The 18,356-nt window shown below is 36.1% G+C and overlaps 6 protein-coding genes across 6 annotated transcripts; all 6 read left to right on the top strand.

The window, feature by feature from the left end:
- Nucleotides 1-773: 773 nt before the first annotated feature.
- Nucleotides 774-2,547, top strand: LOC6564201. The gene is made up of 4 exons (XM_001990429.3): nucleotides 774-867; nucleotides 1,052-1,274; nucleotides 1,341-2,201; nucleotides 2,264-2,547. The coding sequence occupies exons 2-4, from the start codon at nucleotides 1,055-1,057 to the stop codon at nucleotides 2,449-2,451; spliced, it is 1,269 nt and encodes a 422-aa protein (XP_001990465.1). The 5' UTR covers nucleotides 774-867; nucleotides 1,052-1,054; the 3' UTR covers nucleotides 2,452-2,547.
- Nucleotides 2,548-5,155: 2,608 nt separating this feature from the next.
- LOC6564202 lies at nucleotides 5,156-7,045 on the top strand. The gene is made up of 4 exons (XM_001990430.3): nucleotides 5,156-5,350; nucleotides 5,519-5,741; nucleotides 5,808-6,668; nucleotides 6,731-7,045. The coding sequence occupies exons 2-4, from the start codon at nucleotides 5,522-5,524 to the stop codon at nucleotides 6,916-6,918; spliced, it is 1,269 nt and encodes a 422-aa protein (XP_001990466.1). The 5' UTR covers nucleotides 5,156-5,350; nucleotides 5,519-5,521; the 3' UTR covers nucleotides 6,919-7,045.
- Nucleotides 7,046-8,224: 1,179 nt separating this feature from the next.
- On the top strand, nucleotides 8,225-9,982 carry LOC6564203. Its single transcript, XM_001990431.2, has 4 exons — nucleotides 8,225-8,308; nucleotides 8,477-8,699; nucleotides 8,766-9,626; nucleotides 9,689-9,982. The coding sequence occupies exons 2-4, from the start codon at nucleotides 8,480-8,482 to the stop codon at nucleotides 9,874-9,876; spliced, it is 1,269 nt and encodes a 422-aa protein (XP_001990467.1). The 5' UTR covers nucleotides 8,225-8,308; nucleotides 8,477-8,479; the 3' UTR covers nucleotides 9,877-9,982.
- A 1,038-nt stretch (nucleotides 9,983-11,020) lies between these two features.
- Nucleotides 11,021-12,602, top strand: LOC6564204. Its single transcript, XM_001990432.3, has 4 exons — nucleotides 11,021-11,270; nucleotides 11,327-11,829; nucleotides 11,899-12,268; nucleotides 12,328-12,602. Exons 1-4 carry the CDS (start codon nucleotides 11,066-11,068, stop codon nucleotides 12,540-12,542), a joined length of 1,293 nt encoding a protein of 430 aa, XP_001990468.1. The 5' UTR covers nucleotides 11,021-11,065; the 3' UTR covers nucleotides 12,543-12,602.
- A 1,162-nt stretch (nucleotides 12,603-13,764) lies between these two features.
- LOC6564205 lies at nucleotides 13,765-14,942 on the top strand. Its single transcript, XM_001990433.2, has 2 exons — nucleotides 13,765-13,945; nucleotides 14,005-14,942. The coding sequence occupies exons 1-2, from the start codon at nucleotides 13,907-13,909 to the stop codon at nucleotides 14,884-14,886; spliced, it is 921 nt and encodes a 306-aa protein (XP_001990469.1). The 5' UTR covers nucleotides 13,765-13,906; the 3' UTR covers nucleotides 14,887-14,942.
- A 1,116-nt stretch (nucleotides 14,943-16,058) lies between these two features.
- Nucleotides 16,059-18,112, top strand: LOC6564206. The gene is made up of 4 exons (XM_001990434.3): nucleotides 16,059-16,349; nucleotides 16,767-17,263; nucleotides 17,413-17,776; nucleotides 17,840-18,112. Exons 1-4 carry the CDS (start codon nucleotides 16,133-16,135, stop codon nucleotides 18,031-18,033), a joined length of 1,272 nt encoding a protein of 423 aa, XP_001990470.1. The 5' UTR covers nucleotides 16,059-16,132; the 3' UTR covers nucleotides 18,034-18,112.
- The last annotated feature ends 244 nt before the right edge of the window (nucleotides 18,113-18,356 follow it).

The raw sequence follows: 18,356 nt of genomic DNA, 5'->3' as shown, positions 1-18,356 counted from the left end.
CTCTGTCATAAGCTAAAACAATTAAACGCTGTAATAATAGCCGCCTGCATTTATATATACACTGCGTTTATCCAATACTTGCCCATATTGAGAATGTTTAGTCATACTACGTTTCAAATTTCTTTCTATAAATGTCACATGAGATGCCAGTAACAATACTGTTGTCAAGTGTGCTCGACTTGAAGATACCCTGTGTGTAGGGCTAAGGTATCTCAGCAAACATGGATATTAAAATTAAATACTATAACATAAAACATACAACTTTAAAAAATTTTCAACCTATCCAAGTTTGTCAGACTCCCTTTTTTTTATTTCAATTTATATAGGGTATTTTTCTTTCGTGTTTTGTCTCAACGCATTAAATTTCACCAATACATATGTGTATATATATTTATGCCTATATCAATTAATTTTGATTATCATGTCGTGGACCAACCGCAAACAGATTCGCACGCGCCAATTGAGAAACTGGGACGAATACTAGGTTGTGGAAGTCACGATCAACTGCCCCTAACAAATAATAAAAAATACAACAAAAAACTTTAATCTGTCCTAGACAGTGATCAGTCAAACCTATTTAATGACACAGGCAATCATGTATATCGTGCTTGCTCGGTATATGTATATGTATATATGTACCTCCAAATAAAATTACTGACATTTTAGCACACAACCTGTTTTGTCCAAGGGGCAATCCACAAAACCGAATTTCGCTCCTCGTCTCTCGGTTCTCGGTAGTATTGTATAAAGTTGATTTTAGAAACGAGCATTCAGTATCTATTTAACGTTCGTAAACGTCGGACAGTTGTTAATCGTGCACGTCGCTTGAAATTCTTAATTATTTGTTATATTACAAAGTCAATTTCCGTGAGTTCATTTCAATAAAAAAAATAACTCATATCGGTATCTATGAACAATAAAAATCTATTTTTTTCGATGAGAACTTTTGTAGATACAAATATAAATTCTGTTTAATAATAGTCACATATAATGTTAAGTGCCTAAAGTGATCACTTAATTTAAAAATGGATATTTGATTTCACCCTTGCAGAATATGGCACCCAATAATAACAGCGATTCTAGTAAACCTGCGAATCCCAACGAGTTTCTTGCCATACCCAAATGGATAAATGAGGACTACTTTCGTCCCATTATAGAGAAAGATGTACCAGATTTTATGAGTTTCAAAAACTTTAATCCCATTGCGGCAACACAACCAGGTGAAAACTACACATCGATTATGGTGCGTGTTGTCATCGACATAGAGCTCAAAGGTTAGTCTACAGTCACTTTCTCCAAGTCACTTAAGCTATCGAAATAAATATGTTCTGTTTTAATAGATGGAAGTGAAAAACAGATTTCATATATTTTGAAGACAATGCTGGATTCGGATAAGGGCGGTGCTCTTGTGTCTTCCATGAATTTATTTCCCAAGGAAATGCAGATGTATCAGGTGCACATTCCCAACTATAACAGACTTTACAAGGATGCCGGAGTTGACATTGAATTGGCGCCCAAATGTGTGCACATTGAGCAAACACCGGAGTGCATTACTCTGGTGCTGGAGGATCTGAAGCGTCAAAATTTCCACAACATTGATCGACTTCAGGGTCTTGACATGCCCCACATGAGGAGAGTATTGAGAAAGATGGCTGAGTTTCATGCCGCTTCAGTTGTAAACTATGAACAAAATGGACCCTATGAACAGATGTACTTGGATTCATTTTATGCAGAGAGCAATCGTCCAATTTTTGAGACGATAGGGAATATGCGAATGCAACAATATTTCAGGGCTATGAGGGAGTGGCAAATGCCGGATGTGGAGAAATATATTGCGATGGCACCAAATCCAACGGAGTACTTTGATAGAGGCCTTGCATTGAACGCAGTGGACGAAAACGAATTCAATGTTTTGAATCATGGTGATCTATGGTGCAATAATATAATGTTCTCAGATGATGGACCCGAAGAGCGTACCATATTTGTGGATTTGCAGGTGGGCAAATGGGGATCTCCCGTTCAAGATCTTTGGTATATGATAACCACATCAGCCGCACTGGACATCAAGGTCAAGGAGTTCGATCATTTCATTAGAATCTATCATGATCGCTTGGTGGAATGTCTCAAATTGCTGAAATACTCGAAGCACGTTCCAACGTTGAGGGAATTGCACTCCACAATGAATAAGTACGGCGATTGGGGTAAGTTTGTCAAAACTCATAATGAATTAGTCACATTAAGTTTTATAATTATATATTTATAGGTACATTAACAGCGAATAGCGTTATGGTTGCCATACTAATGCCATCCGACAAGGATTCGAGTATAGATATGATGATGACGCCTGGTCCCGAAGGTGACGCTTTCCGCTATAAAACCTTCATTAATCCATACTATGTCAAGGCTATGCGGCAACTGTATCCGTTCTTTGAAAACAAGGGTCTTCTATGAGGATATTCTCTATATATATATCTGTTATAAATAGTGTATATATGGTATTGATTGAGCTATTATGTCAATAAATAAAATAAAACGGCTTTCTGTAAATTTTATAAAAATTATTTCTATAATTATATTCGTATTTACTTCAATCAAAGCCAAACAAAACTGGTCAAGCGAAAATAACGATGACTAGCAAAAGCGAAGCGAAACTAATTTGAATTTAATTAGGGTACAACAGATTACAGTCGAGTATGTTATTTACTGACGCTTGTATCAATGGAAATTTAATTCATTATTTTCATCATCATCATTTTAATTAAAATAATGTAATCACAGAATCATGAATTGAAATCTTCAACTTATTTCGAAATTGTGCAATAATAAGATGATTACAATAAATGTAATTGCTTTATTATAATTATTTCTATTTAATTATACAATTAAGCGGGCTTTCATTCTTGACTTTGACTTATGCATATACATGACAATATAAAGTCAAATTCATTCATTTTTATCACATTTCCTTATTTTCTTGAGTTGTGCTAAAAGCAAAACACAATAATTCATTAAATGCATTTCCAGGTTTTCAGCCAAGAAATAACCATACAAATCTTTAGCCACAAATAGAAACTCAGCGCTTAGAGCGTCTATATGATGATAATGTACTTTATTTAAAACAATTAAGAAAGGTTGTCTTAGACACTGATAATTGCAGACGTTTTGTGCTCGATTTTAACGGAGCACCTACCGTTTGCTATAGAATAAAATAGCATATACCCCCATCAATTGGAAAATAACGTTCTTGCTGTCAACGCTATAGTGTTGTAAATAAATAACAGATCGGTGTTCGGTTTTTTAATTATTGTGTATATAACAACACTTCGATTATGGTGCGTGTTGTCTACTGTAGAATACCTCAAATTTCTGAAATTCTCTAAGCACTTTGGAACTCTTAGGAAATTGCACTTCACGATGAATAAGCATAGTACGTTTTTCAAAATTCACAATGAATTAGTCAGATAAGTCTTCTATGTATGTTATTATAGGACCACTAAAAGTGCTTGGCATTCTGGTTGCCATAAAAATACCGTCTGATAAGGATGACAGTATAAATCTGATGATTACAGCGGGACCCGAGGGCGAGGGCCTTCCGCTATTAGATCTTTATCGTCCTTTGAAAACAAATGCTATCCATAAGGATATTAGCTTGATATATGTATTTATCTGTTATGTATGGTGTAAATATGGTATTGATGGGACTATTATGTCGGTAAATAAAATTAAACAATTCGCTGTACATTTTACAAAAAATTATGTTGCCCATCATTATAAACTTTGCACTTAAATCAAATCATAATTTGCATAAATTCAAGTACAAAAGATTGAAATCGAGTATGATATTTACTGAAGCTTGTACACTGTTACCTACATCTTTAGATATGTTAGTTGATCTATGAAAATATGAATTTTAATTCGTGTTTCATTATATAAATCAAAGAACAAAACAAAATCAAAGAAATTAATATAAATGATTTCGTATTTTATTTATTCATTTCTCATTTGTATATCAGTCACACAACCACAGAAATCATTCGTGAAGCCAAACAACACATGGTACATTCCTTTTTAAATTTGGTTTGTCACCCGAAATAAACTTTTCTTAAAATGATTTATTGTTATTGTTATAGAAATGATTTTTTTTTTTTTTGTGAAAATGCGAGGAGTATTTTTTTTTTTTTTTTTTTTTTAATGTGGCATTTATATTTTAAACATTAATCAACCTATTCAAAGGCTATAAAACATTGATTTGTAACAGAATGAATAATGACAGTGAATTACAATCTATAACATAAATGAATTACAATCTATAACATAAACATGAGACAGTTTTTATAATAAATAATAATAATAAATAATATCGAGAATTACATTTGCGGCACATTTATTTAACGCCCTACAGTCCAGAGGTCGCTGGTGTGGAGGCGCTTCAACCTCCTGCGTGTTGTATTCGACCCAAGTGAGCAGGCCAAAGGGTTGACGTGGTTGTGCAACCGGTCATTATACCGACTCGTATGTCTGTTAATTTGTTGACTGACTGTCAGCAATCCGAAGTCGTTGTGCAGCGTTCTGTTGCTCACATATGGTGGAGCACCAGAGATGTCTCTGAGCACCTTGTTCTGCAAGACTTGAATTTGATTAATCCAAGATTTTGCAGCTGTGCCCCAGAATGGGATTCAATATGTCCATGTAGGCAAGATGATGCTCCTGTACCTGGAGCATTTTAAAACGCATATTGACTAAGTTTAGTCCGGAAATATGATATAGTGATTCAATTTGGATTCGATGTATCTACGGCCTGCTGCAAAAAGACGAAGATTTTCAAAGTTTCATCAGAAATAGCTCAAAATTTTCAAGTGATGTAGAATAAGCTAATCATATGATTTTCTATCAATATTCTTATCAAGTGAACTTCAATGACGTATTTAGTACGTATATAATTCACTTAATTATTTCTCATGTGAACTATACGCATGTACTAAAATATATTATCTAGAATAAATTCATATTGCCGTGTATTTCATTATTAAAAATGACAAAAACAACATTGAATATAATAAGTCGAGCTGACGATCCCCCAAACAAAAAACCGAGCCACAACCTGTTATGTACTTAGAACGTCATAGTGATGACAGCAAGAAAGTAATTTTTCTACACAGTTGCCACGACCAGTTAATGGTGTATGCACGTAGATACAGGTTTACTACATTTCTACGTTTATCAATAGTATTTTATCAAGTAGCATTCGGCAACGAGCGTTCAGTATACGTTTAAAGTTTGTTAAAGCTGGACAATTATTTCTTGAGCGCTTCGATTGGAATTCTTCATCAACAATATATTGTCAATTTCCGTAAGTTAATTTAAATTGAAAAAAATAATAACTATGAACAATTACAAACCAGTTTTTTATGAGAACGACTATGTATTTTATTTTAATAATTATCCCATATGTTGTTAACGGTATAAAGTGATCATTGAATTTATTGGATATGTGATATATTTGATATCATTCTTGCAGAAGATGGCACCCAATAATAACAGCGATTCTAGTAAACCTGTGAATCCCAACGAGTTTCTTGCCATACCCAAATGGATAAATGAGGACTACTTTCGTCCCATTATAGAGAAAGATGTACCAGATTTTATGAGTATCAAAAACTTTAATCCCATTGCGGCAACACAACCAGGTGAAAACTACACATCGATTATGGTGCGTGTTGTCATCGACATAGAGCTCAAAGGTTAGTCTACAGTCACTTTCTCCAAGTCACTTAAGCTATCGAAATAAATATGTTCTGTTTTAATAGATGGAAGTGAAAAACAGATTTCATATATTTTGAAGACAATGCTGGATTCGGATAAGGGCGGTGCTCTTGTGTCTTCCATGAATTTATTTCCCAAGGAAATGCAGATGTATCAGGTGCACATTCCCAACTATAACAGACTTTACAAGGATGCCGGAGTTGACATTGAATTGGCGCCCAAATGTGTGCACATTGAGCAAACACCAGAGTGCATTACTCTGGTGCTGGAGGATCTGAAGCGTCAAAATTTCCACAACATTGATCGACTTAAGGGTCTTGACATGCCCCACATGAGGAGAGTATTGAGAAAAATTGCTGAGTTTCATGCCGCTTCAGTTGTAAACTATGAACAAAATGGACCCTATGAACAGATGTACTTGGATTCATTTTATGCAGAGAGCAATCGTCCAATTTTTGAGACGATAGGGAATATGCGAATGCAACAATATTTCAGGGCTATGAGGGAGTGGCAAATGCCGGATGTGGAGAAATATATTGCGATGGCACCAGGTGTCACGGAGTACTTTGATAGAGGCCTTGCATTGAACGCAGTGGACGAAAACGAATTCAATGTTTTGAATCATGGTGATCTATGGTGCAATAATATAATGTTCACAGATGATGGACCCGAAGAGCGCACCATATTTGTGGATTTGCAGGTGGGCAAGTGGGGATCTCCCGCTCAAGATCTTTGGTATATGATAACCACATCAGCCGCACTGGACATCAAGGTCAAGGAGTTCGATCATTTCATTAGAATCTATCATGATCGCTTGGTGGAATGCCTCAAATTGCTGAAATACTCGAAGCACGTTCCAACGTTGAGGGAATTGCACTCCACAATGAATAAGTACGGCGATTGGGGTAAGTTTGTCAAAGCTCATAATGAATTAGTCACATTAAGTTTCATAATTATATATTTATAGGTATATTAACAGCGAATAACACGTTGGTTGCCGCTATGATGCCCTCTGATAAAGACTCCAGTATAGATACAATAATGACACCAGGACCTGAGGGCGACGCCTACTGCTTCAAGACCTTCATCAATCCATACTACGTCAAGGCTATGCGGCAACTGTATCCGTTCTTTGAAAACAAAGGTCTTCTATAAGGATATTATCTTGTTATATGTACTTATCTGTTGTGTATTGTGTATATGTTATTGATAGTTCTATCGTGTAGTATAACTAAAATAAAACTGAGCTTTTGTAATGTATACAAAAATAATATTGTATCTATCTATCATGAATATCATCATTATCAAAGTATTTACTTAAATCAAAGCCAAACAAACCTGGTAAATGAAAAATAACGATGACTGGCATAAGCGAAGCAAAACTAATTTGTATTCAATTAAGGTACAAAGATAAAAATCGATTATGCTGCTTACTGGCGTTTGTATACTCTTACCTACCTGCTTAGTTATGCAGTGTGAGTATTTGATCAATGGAAATATGAATTTCGTGTTTCATTAGCGAAATCAAAGAACAGATTAAAACCAAAAACAATAAATTTTTATGTGATTTATTTATTTCTCGATCGAATATAAGCCTCAACATCGCAGTAATCATTCATGAATTAATATTATCACAGCTCTTCGTACCTTCAATTGGGTATTTTTTATTTTTGTTTTCGGCCTAAATAATCTTTTAAAACCCTGAAAGTATTAAAATAAATATAATTACGCAAGTAATATTCTTATGTTGATATCTACAGATTATTTTGAAATTGTGCAACAATATAATGACTGATCTATGAACTACGGGTTGAATGCGTTACAAACTTCACCACAAAATTATAATATCCTCTTCAAAGACATAATATCGAAGAGAGAAAACATTTGTCAAGATCAGACAAAGAAAAGAATTATGAAATGATTCTAACTGCCAAGGCAAAAAATCAGTTTCATTGTGATATTTGCTTACTAAATTTCATCCATTGGATTTTCTATCGATATTCTTATCAAGTGAACTTCAACTACGTGTGCATTACATATATAAAGACTTAATCATTTCTCATGTAGACTATACGCATGTACTAAAATATATTATCTGCAATGAACTATGTATTTGTATATAATGTTAAAACCAAATATGTTAAAGATATTATAAGCGATAAGAGTTATGTATGATAAGAAAATGTGTTACGGTTTCACGAAATTCATATTGCCGTGTATTTCATTGTTAAAAGCGACAAAAACAACATTGAATATAATAAGTCGAGCTGACGATCCCCCAAACAAAAAACCGAGCCACAACCTGTTATGTACTTAGAACGTCATAGTGATGACAGCAAGAAAGTAATTTTTCTACACAGTTGCCAGTTAATGGTGTATGCACGTAGATACAGGTTTACTACATTTCTACGTTTATCAATAGTATTTTATAAAGTAGCATTCGGCAACGAGCGTTCAGTATACGTTTAAAGTTTGTTAAAGCTGGACAATTATTTCTTGAGCGCTTCGATTGGGATTCTTCATCAACAATATATTTTCAATTTCCGTAAGTTAATTTGAATTGAAAAATATAATAAGTATGAACAATTACAAACCAGTTTCTTGAGAGAACGACTATGTACTATATTTTAATAATAATCCCATATGTTGTTAACGGTATAAAGTGATCATTGAATTTATTGGATATGTGATATATTTGATATCATTCTTGCAGAAGATGGCACCCAATAATAACAGCGATTCTAGTAAACCTGCGAATCCCAACGAGTTTCTTGCCATACCCAAATGGATAAATGAGGACTACTTTCGTCCCATTATAGAGAAAGATGTACCAGATTTTATGAGTATCAAAAACTTTAATCCCATTGCGGCAACACAACCAGGTGAAAACTACGCTTCGATTATGGTGCGTGTTGTCATCGACATAGAGCTCAAAGGTTAGTCTACAGTCACTTTCTCCAAGTCACTTAAGCTATCGAAATAAATATGTTCTGTTTTAATAGATGGAAGTGAAAAACAGATTTCATATATTTTGAAGACAATGCTGGATTCGGATAAGGGCGGTGCTCTTGTGTCTTCCATGAATTTATTTCCCAAGGAAATGCAGATGTATCAGGTGCACATTCCCAACTATAACAGACTTTACAAGGATGCCGGAGTTGACATTGAATTGGCGCCCAAATGTGTGCACATTGAGCAAACACCGGAGTGCATTACTCTGGTGCTGGAGGATCTGAAGCGTCAAAATTTCCACAATATTGATCGACTTAAGGGTTTTGACATGCCCCACATGAGACTAGTATTGAGAAAAATGGCTGAGTTGCATGCCGCTTCAGTTGTAAATTATGAACAAAATGGACCCTATGAACAGATGTATTTGGAAACATTTTATAACGAAAGTAGTCGTCCAGTTTTTGAGCGGCTTTCGAAAATGCGAAACGTACAGTATTTCAAAGCCATGAGGGAGTGGCAAATGCCGGATGTGGAGAAATATATTGCGATGGCACCAAGTGTCACGGAGTTCATCGACAAAGCCATTGCATTAAAAGAAGTGGATGAAAACGAATTCAATGTTTTGAATCATGGTGATCTATGGTGCAATAATATAATGTTCACAGATGATGGACCCGAAGAGCGCACCATATTTGTGGATTTGCAGGTGGGCAAGTGGGGATCTCCCGCTCAAGATCTTTGGTATATGATAACCACATCAGCCGCACTGGACATCAAGGTCAAGGAGTTCGATCATTTCATTAGAATCTATCATGATCGCTTGGTGGAATGCCTCAAATTGCTGAAATACTCGAAGCACGTTCCAACGTTGAGGGAATTGCACTCCACAATGAATAAGTACGGCGATTGGGGTAAGTTTGTCAAAGCTCATAATGAATTAGTCACATTAAGTTTCATAATTATATATTTATAGGTCCAATAACAGCGAATAACACGTTGGTTGCCGCTATGATGCCCTCTGATAAAGACTCCAGTATAGATACGATGATGACACCAGGACCTGAGGGCGACGCTTTCCGCTATAAAACCTTCATCAATCCATACTACGTCAAGGCTATGCGGCAGCTGTATCCGTTCTTTGAAAACAAAGGTCTTCTATGAGGATATTATCTTGTTATATGTACGTTATTATCTATTGTTGACTATTGCGTATTGTGTATATATTATGGTTGTTAAGAAAATAAAACAATATAATGTAATTTGTAAAAAAAAGTGCTGTATTTATTATTACTATCATCATTATCTGCGTATTTAGTTATATCAAAACTTCAGAATAATGGTAGAATGTATTATTTTGTTGTATAGAATTCTTTATAATTATCAAAGATTTCAAAACTTTATAAGCGAAGCCATAAAACAAAGCAAAAATAAACAAATTTATGTAAATGAATTCTTCATAATTCCTCGTTTGAATAAAAACCACATAAGCACAGAAATCAATCTTGATTTAGCATTCATAGAACTTGTTATTATAACTATGGATAATTCAAACATTGAGATGCTCTTCGCACTTACTTAACTGCCTAAAGTGACTTTCCTTACTTTTATTACTTATAATTAGTCTAATCTTTTAAATATTAGCATCGATTTTATTTTCTAAAACTGGAAAATATTCATTTGCAGCACTTCGAATTTTTGTACCGAAACCCAAAATATTTTCAGTTATAATGAAAAGCTCAACGGCTAAGGGTCGACATATAGATAACTTCAAAATGTATAAAAAAAAGTCATCTGCCATTTCATAAAAGTAACTCGGAATAGTCCAAACTGGCCCAATAATAAATTAGTTTCAGTTTATTTTATAATGAAAATTGTATCTCTTTTGCGAAATATTATTTCGGCTAAAAGAAATTACTGGGTATAATCAGATACAGCAATAAGCGCATGTTAAGCATGACATTCCAATTCAGCACTGACAAAACAAAGAATCGTACACACTTTCAGAATAAGTACTACATTATTGTCAGCCAAACGTGAGTTAAGTGTTATAATGAAATTTTTTACTTTTTCACTATCAAATTATGTCCACGCGTAGTGAAGGAGACCCAGAAAGCTGACTAAAATCAGTTAAACATGTTAACATGATAGACCAAATTGTGGTCAGACAACAAATAAAAAAACGCAATCAAAATTATCATCATGTATACATACATACATATTTTATATATTATGTAAAACACATATGCTGATAAAGAATCGTTTTAAGAGCTTTTTAGAGAGCTCGGTAAAACTATAAATTCAGTGCACCACCAGACTTTCTGTGGATCAGTCGTGCTTGAGAGGCGTAAGAATGTCGGATTCGAAGAAGATAGTTAATCCCAACAAACATCTAATTATACCCGATTGGATAACTGAAAAGTATTTTAAAGTCGTGCTAGACAAAGACGAAGAGAATTATGTAAAGGTTCTAAAGTTTACACCTGTTGCGGCCATACCGCCTGGCGAGAACTTTACCTCCATAATGCTGCGTATTTACATCGATCTGGAAATGAAAGGTAGAAAAGGTTTTTACTGACAACTAAGCCATATTAAAAAGTTTGCGATTTATTAGATGGCAGCACAAAAACAAAAACCTATATCTTGAAGACAATGCTGGCCAGCGAAAGGGGTGGAACTGAAATTGCGGAATTCGGTCTGTTCCCTAAGGAACTGAAGATGTACCAGACATATCTGCATGCCTTCGAGGCACTCTATAAGGAAGCCGGTGAGGATATACAGATTGCGCCCAAGTGTCTGCACACAGAGGAGCGCGAGGGCAATATTCACTTTATTTTTGAGGATCTGGGTGTTAAGAAGTTCCGGAATGTGGATCGCATCAAGGGCCTGGATATGGAACATATGATTCGTACCTTGCACAAGTTGGCCGAATTTCATGCAGCCGGCTCAGTTTACGCAGAGCAACACGGTCCATATCCGAGTGATTTTGATGATGGATTCGTTCCACGCAACAACTCTTCATTTTTAATGGATAGTTTCAAGTTACGGGAGAAGTCCTACAAAAAGTCAATGGCCACATGGGGCATGAAGGATGCCGAAAAATATATAAAGAGCTTTGTAAGTATTATTCTCAAATAAGTTGAAATTGTTTAGATAATGCACTTAACTATTTATTTATCTTTTTAGCCAACTGCGGAGCAGTATAGGGCACAGTGTATCAGCACTTTTGAAGTTGATCCCAAGGAATTTAATACCTTAACGCATGGCGACTTCTGGTCAAGTAACCTAATGTGTAATTATTTACCAAATGGCAAGGTAGATCAACTCTTATTGGTTGACTTCCAAATCTGTAAATGGGGTAGTCCAGCCATAGATCTATTATTTTTCATCACTCTATCGGCTGCAAACGATATACGCCTCAAGGAATTCGATCACTTTATCTGCATCTATTGGGAACGATTGGTGGAGTGTCTGAAACTCTTAAAATACCAGAAGCCCTTGCCCATGTTACGTGATCTACATTCGTCCCTGTACAAAAAGAACAACTCTTTTTATGGTAAAATTCACACGAAATATATTATAGCTCACATAATTAAATATATTTCTTTTTTATAGTCTTCTTTGCACTCACTAATCATCTGCCTTTGATTGTGTTCCCCACCGATAAGGATAGCAATTTTCACTCACTGCAGTCTGAAAGTGAGGAGGCTGAACAATTGAGACTGCGTCTTACGTCTAATCCCATCTTTGGCAACATCATGAAGGATTTGTATCCATTCTATTACAATCGCGGAGTGTTGAATTTTGATGACTATGAGCTACAATCATAGACATAGATAATACAATCTGTAATGTTATAAACTTGCAAATAAAATAAATAGTACCACACAGATATTATTCTTATCATTTGATTACGGTCACGAACACTGTATTTTTGCACACTTGTTGAGTGTACACTAATTTCATCGTGAAGTTTCAATGTATGGAAAGAAACCTCCCCGATCTATATTTAATATAATATATAATATATATAATATTGATCAGCATCGCTAGTCGAGTCACTATAAGTATGTCTGTCTGTTTCTGTGCAAACTAATCCGTCAGATTTTATCAATCTTGATTAAACTCTGCACATATCTGTCCGCAGACAGTACCATAGTAGTATCAGAGTAGTATCACTATATCATATAGCTGGCTAGGAAATCGATAAAATCGATATTCGCAAGTCGATAAAGCCAAATATCTCACACAATTTTAAAACTACAGTCACCAAATTTGGTAGATTGTTGGTGATGTCCTTCAAAGGTCGGTCACGCCCACCTCCGCCGCAGCCATGCCCCTCACCTATAAACATTTTAAATGGCTATATCTTCCGCAGTTTTTGTGTTAGAGTTGTCAAATAAGGTAGATATATTATTGGTAGCCTTTAAAACCCGATAACAATGTTATATGCCCATGCCCACACCTGGGCCCATAATCGCCAATGCCGATATTTCGGAAAGTGTAAATCGATAAGTTCGCATATCTCCCTCAATTTGAAGAGAGAGTGACCAAACTTGGAAGGTAACTCGCTGGTAGCCTCCTCCAAAGATTGTCATATAAATTTTTAGACCACGCCTACACCCGCCGCCCCCAGGAACTTTAACCTTAGTAATCTTAAATGCGTAACTCTCCTAAGAGATCGATAAGAAATTAGATGACCACGCCCACTCCGCCGCACTAAGCCGACAAACCTGTAAATCGATAATACCTTATATCTCACACAATTTGAAAGCTAGATTCACCAAATCTGAAAGATATATTGCTATTCATCAGTTATGTGGTTCTCTTTGCGCTCAATTTTTGAACAAAACAGGATCCACTTCGAATTATGTTATTTTTGTACATTAATTATGATTTATTATTTAGAAGACGTAATTAGAATTTAATTAGCACAGTATTCATTTCTACCATTTATTTCAAAACATATCGATTTAGCTTGTAAAAATCGAAATTTACAATGTCAAATTGACGTTTCAAATTAATTTGTGGCAAATCCTAGATTTTCACTCCATAATTGAACTGTGTGTGTGCTCTGAATGTTGTTTCCTTCTTAAAGAAAAATAAATAAATAATACAAGAAAATTAAATGTTCACAAAGTGTATAATTCAAAAAAATTAAAAAACAATCCTGGACAGCAAACAAAGAAGCGCAATGCTGCGGGTAAAATACAAGGATTTGTTGGAGCCTTACGTGAGTTAATTTTCCTGTTGATGACTTTTCCGCAACGCAGTTTTAATGCTGTTTCACAGGACCCGGAACGCAGTTCTGATTACCCAATTCTTTCGCCCACAACTTACGCCCGGCGTGATAAGTGGATGAGAAATCAGGCAGCGCACAATCTGCGACAGTTGAAACAGGAATTGGCCAATGAGAAATTTATGTCGGCAGCTATCGAACTGGATTCGCCGGAGCCACCGAAGTGGAGTGGACGATACAAGAGTCAGTCACCCATTCCATTTATGCCTGAGCAGGAGTATCCACCAGAATCTCCAATCAGGAATCCGAATCCATCACAACCAACACGTCCAAACCCACCATTTGCGATGGCCCAGGATCAGAAACCACCAACTACACCATGGAAAGGAGCCTTAACACCAATCTCACCAAAGAAATCAGTTGTGCCCGGTCTATTGCAGCCACCAGCATCTCTAATCATGCCGTGGCTGTTGCAGCTACCTGTACCACTGACCATACCAACTCTTCCGAGATCTAAATACGTGCCAAGGCTGTTGAAGAAAACATCTATGCCAGCTTTTCTGAGATGTACATTTACGTCAAGGCAATTGGAGGCACCAGCTTCTCCAATCATACCAACTTATCCCAGAGCGCGATTTAAGCAAAGGCTTTTAGAGACACCAGTTTCTCCAATCACTCCAGCCCATCTGGCAACGTCAGTTGGGATGTCGCTGAAGCAGCGACTAATGTTAGTGGAGTCACCACCTTTTGTGATGCATCAGCAACCGCAGCCAGCACATAGAAAACGGAAAGAAGCCGTGGATGAGATGGAATCAACTTCAGGCTGGGGAGACCAGTGTACTAAAATGATATCGAAGCATACTGTTCCGAAGAGACCATTTGCGCCACAGCGTAAGACATTGAAGACAGTTGAAAATTATCCAGCTCAAATGTGAATTCTTATCAATATAAAGAATTTATATAAATTTTATTATGGCTGCGAATAGTTCTATTTTGATGTGGTTTTGTTTTGAATTCAGTCAACTTTTGTTAGGCACTGTTTTGATAGACTTTGTTTTGTTGAAGTACAGGTTGTCTTATCAGCTGCAGCCAGTGGGCAAATCGTTAGTTTTAGCGATAACATCTAAATGAAGCTTGTTGTCTTAGTAGGATAATAAATTTGTCTGACGTTCTTTTGAACAAACCTAGATGTCTTGTAATATAAATTTATAAGCTACATATATGTGAATAGACTTTCCTTATGTACATTTGACGTTTAAAACATTGAAAACGTTGATTCATTTCTTTTAATGTGACATCGTTGATTATTGTTGGTTATTGTTCTGTTTATTCAATAATAAAAACGGTGTCTTTATTGAGTCCAGTTTGAGCTAGTTTTACATTGAACGCCTCGAATTGTAACCTTGCGCAAAAAAATGCAAATATCAGATTAATAATTGATGGCAAATATTGCAAATATATTAAGTGCCTATGATTACAGTCTAAAATTAATAGAAATACGTTTAATTTAATACAGGGCTCACAGCTCTTTTCAGATGTATATGATGGACATTAGCAGTATATATATACATACATATATATATATATATATATTATGAAAATGTGATCATATGTATGCATATCTAAAAACCCAGTAAACAAATATATTGCTTGACCATAACTAATATAAATTACTCTCGTATTTCCCCTCGCTCTATACCTCTTTCAGTGTCTGGCTCCCTCGCTCTCTTTCCCTCTCAATCACTCTCTCTCTCTCTCTCTTTCTCTCTCTCTTTCGCGCTCTTGATTAGTATCATACTCAATTAACGTAGCACTTGACGAACCGGTTGAAATAAATAAGGAGAACACACTGTCTGATAAGATTTCAAGAGCGCCTCCCAAAAACTCACCTGCCTTGCGTCTGGCTAAAACACCTACATTCTATAATATCTATATATTTGTAAGTGTTGTGCGTGCCAAGAAACCGAAACCGAAACTGAAACAGTAACAGGGGCCTGCAAATCATGCTTGATAAGAATGCAAACAACAGTTGCGTCTCGCTGTTCGTCGCGAACAGAACGAACCGAATTACAACGAGGCAAGATTCCACATCCACATACCATATATATATATACATAAGTATATATATATATATATACAGATATATATATATATTGTGCATATAAACTCGCCAGAGTCAGAATGCCCGATAACAGCAACAAATTCTGCGAATCGAACGATATACTCGTCCATATACCCAGCTGGATCAATGGCCCGTACTTTAAGAAGCTACTTAAGCGTGAACTCAAAGATTTTCGCAAAATATTGAATCTCTCGATAATACCGGCCTCGCCGCCGGGCGACTGTGACAGCTACACATCGTTGCTAATGCGCATTATCATCGACATTGAAATGAAAGGTGAGCTGGGCTAAATAAAGGTAAACACAATGACGCTGACCTAATAACTACACTCGGAAAACTGATGCTTTTCTCGATCATTCACTAAACGTCTACAAAAAAGAGCGTAATCGATTGAAAAACATTTTACTCCATTTAAAAATACGAAAATATGCATATCGTTTTTAGACGTTGTTTGCTTGCAGAAAAATAATAAATTCTTAAGAATTAAATTCTGAGCTCATTCTTAAATTATTTAATTATTTGTAAAAACTAAAAGCGAAAAATACAAAAAATTATATTGCTTATCCCAGGAAGTATTCTAATAACATAAAGTCTTAAATGATTTTCCCTAAGGTGTCAAAATTACAACATCCAAAGTCCATTATAAACTTGTATAGAGTATGCATTCAAATAAATTTTTAAAATTCCTTACAGATGGCTTCACACAGCAAAAGTCGTATATTATGAAGACTATGCTGGCCGATGCGCAGGGCATAGGCTTCATCAATACCCTGAACATCTTTCCCAAGGAGAAGCAAATGTATGAGCTGATCATACCGCAGCTGGAGCAGCTCTATCAGGAGCAGGGCAGAACTGTCAAGTTCGCGCCCAAATGCCATTGGGCAGAGGATGTGAATGGGCGCATCTCTCTGGTGCTGGACGATATGAAGACCAAAAAGTTTGGCAACATAAATCGACTCAAAGGTTTCAATATGAAGCAAATGCAACGTGTGCTACAGAAACTGGCTGAATTCCATGCGGCCAGTGCTGTTTGGCATCAGCGGAATGGCGCCTATCCGGAGGACTTTCAGCGTGTCTATTTGCCTGCCAACTATCACAAATCCAAGTCGTATCAGGCGCGCATACAGAGCTTCAAGACGGCCATGGCTTCCTGGGGTTTCAGCAATCCCGAGCAGTATACGAGTCGTATTGTAAGTACTCAATATATATGTATATTTACAGTGAAAAAATCACAAATCTAAGTGAAAATTTATATTGTAATTTCTTTCACCGATTTTACAAGACTAAACTAAAACGAACAGTAGCAATTCTCCTCAATATAACCCCATTTATTCTCCAGCCCACAGCTGATCAATTTGTACAATCTGCAGCGCGCTGCTTCAACAACGATCCGCAGGAATTCAATGTGCTTAATCATGGTGATTTCTGGTCTGGAAATATTTTACTAAATAACCCGTTGTCCAGTGATATCAATGAGTTGTGCTTCGTCGATTTTCAACGCTGCAAATGGGGTAGTCCCGCTCAAGATCTCTGGGAACTGATCCTCTGTTCATCGCACCACAGTCTGAGAATCAAACAATTCGATTATTTTATCAGAATATATCATACGCATCTGATACAGTGCCTGAAGCTATTGAACTATACCAAACCGCTGCCATTGCTCAGAGATCTGCACATGAGCATGATCAAGCATGGTTTCTGGGGTGAGTTGATCACTATTGCAACAAGTTCTCTATGTACAATGATCTTCTATAATTCTCTGTCAGGCTACTTTACCACCTTTATGCATCTGGTGCTTATTCTCCTACCAGTGGACAGCGGTGGAAGCCTACCGAAACTAATGCTACCCGGCGAGGAGGGGGATCGCTTTCGTTCCAAAATCTATACAAATCCATTGTATGTTCGTGCCGGCCTGAGCATATTTCCGTTTCTGCATAGGCGTGGCCTTTTAGAGTTTTAAGCAAGTATTTTGTTGTACTTAGCCCACTGTAGACGAATTTCCCCTATCTGTAAATAGAAGTCACGTTGGTTATCTTGAAGATTTATCAGTTGTTTTTCTGCGTCAAAGTTTGTTGAAAATTTTATCAAACACACATCAGAAATGTTAAGCTATTGGAGCAAAACAAGAGCAAGTAAATGTGAGAGTTAATGTGATTGGCTAGATGATACTCTATATGAGCCCTGACATTAACTAACTAACATATGTATGGCTACGACTGGTCTCATTTACCCTTATTTACTAACATAAATTATTATAGAATCAGTTTAAAAATTTAATAATTT

The sequence above is a fragment of the Drosophila grimshawi genome, unplaced genomic scaffold (genome assembly GCF_018153295.1).
Source record: "Drosophila grimshawi isolate 15287-2541.00 unplaced genomic scaffold, ASM1815329v1 contig_311, whole genome shotgun sequence".
In the NCBI taxonomy this organism is placed as follows: Eukaryota; Metazoa; Arthropoda; class Insecta; order Diptera; family Drosophilidae; genus Drosophila; species Drosophila grimshawi.
Note: the sequence above shows the minus strand (reverse complement) of the source record. Positions and strands in the feature narration are given on the sequence as shown.

Coding starts and splice junctions, on each gene's coding strand:
- LOC6564201 (XM_001990429.3), top strand. CDS start 1,055: ATGGCACCCAATAATAACAGCGATTCTAGTAAACCTGCGAATCCCAAC. Junction 1,275..1,340: donor CATCGACATAGAGCTCAAAG/GTTAGTCTACAG, acceptor CTGTTTTAATAG/ATGGAAGTGAAAAACAGATT. Junction 2,202..2,263: donor GAATAAGTACGGCGATTGGG/GTAAGTTTGTCA, acceptor ATATATTTATAG/GTACATTAACAGCGAATAGC.
- LOC6564202 (XM_001990430.3), top strand. CDS start 5,522: ATGGCACCCAATAATAACAGCGATTCTAGTAAACCTGTGAATCCCAAC. Junction 5,742..5,807: donor CATCGACATAGAGCTCAAAG/GTTAGTCTACAG, acceptor CTGTTTTAATAG/ATGGAAGTGAAAAACAGATT. Junction 6,669..6,730: donor GAATAAGTACGGCGATTGGG/GTAAGTTTGTCA, acceptor ATATATTTATAG/GTATATTAACAGCGAATAAC.
- LOC6564203 (XM_001990431.2), top strand. CDS start 8,480: ATGGCACCCAATAATAACAGCGATTCTAGTAAACCTGCGAATCCCAAC. Junction 8,700..8,765: donor CATCGACATAGAGCTCAAAG/GTTAGTCTACAG, acceptor CTGTTTTAATAG/ATGGAAGTGAAAAACAGATT. Junction 9,627..9,688: donor GAATAAGTACGGCGATTGGG/GTAAGTTTGTCA, acceptor ATATATTTATAG/GTCCAATAACAGCGAATAAC.
- LOC6564204 (XM_001990432.3), top strand. CDS start 11,066: ATGTCGGATTCGAAGAAGATAGTTAATCCCAACAAACATCTAATTATA. Junction 11,830..11,898: donor AAAAATATATAAAGAGCTTT/GTAAGTATTATT, acceptor TTATCTTTTTAG/CCAACTGCGGAGCAGTATAG. Junction 12,269..12,327: donor AAAGAACAACTCTTTTTATG/GTAAAATTCACA, acceptor TCTTTTTTATAG/TCTTCTTTGCACTCACTAAT.
- LOC6564205 (XM_001990433.2), top strand. CDS start 13,907: ATGCTGCGGGTAAAATACAAGGATTTGTTGGAGCCTTAC. Junction 13,946..14,004: donor AGGATTTGTTGGAGCCTTAC/GTGAGTTAATTT, acceptor GCTGTTTCACAG/GACCCGGAACGCAGTTCTGA.
- LOC6564206 (XM_001990434.3), top strand. CDS start 16,133: ATGCCCGATAACAGCAACAAATTCTGCGAATCGAACGATATACTCGTC. Junction 16,350..16,766: donor CATCGACATTGAAATGAAAG/GTGAGCTGGGCT, acceptor AATTCCTTACAG/ATGGCTTCACACAGCAAAAG. Junction 17,777..17,839: donor GATCAAGCATGGTTTCTGGG/GTGAGTTGATCA, acceptor ATTCTCTGTCAG/GCTACTTTACCACCTTTATG.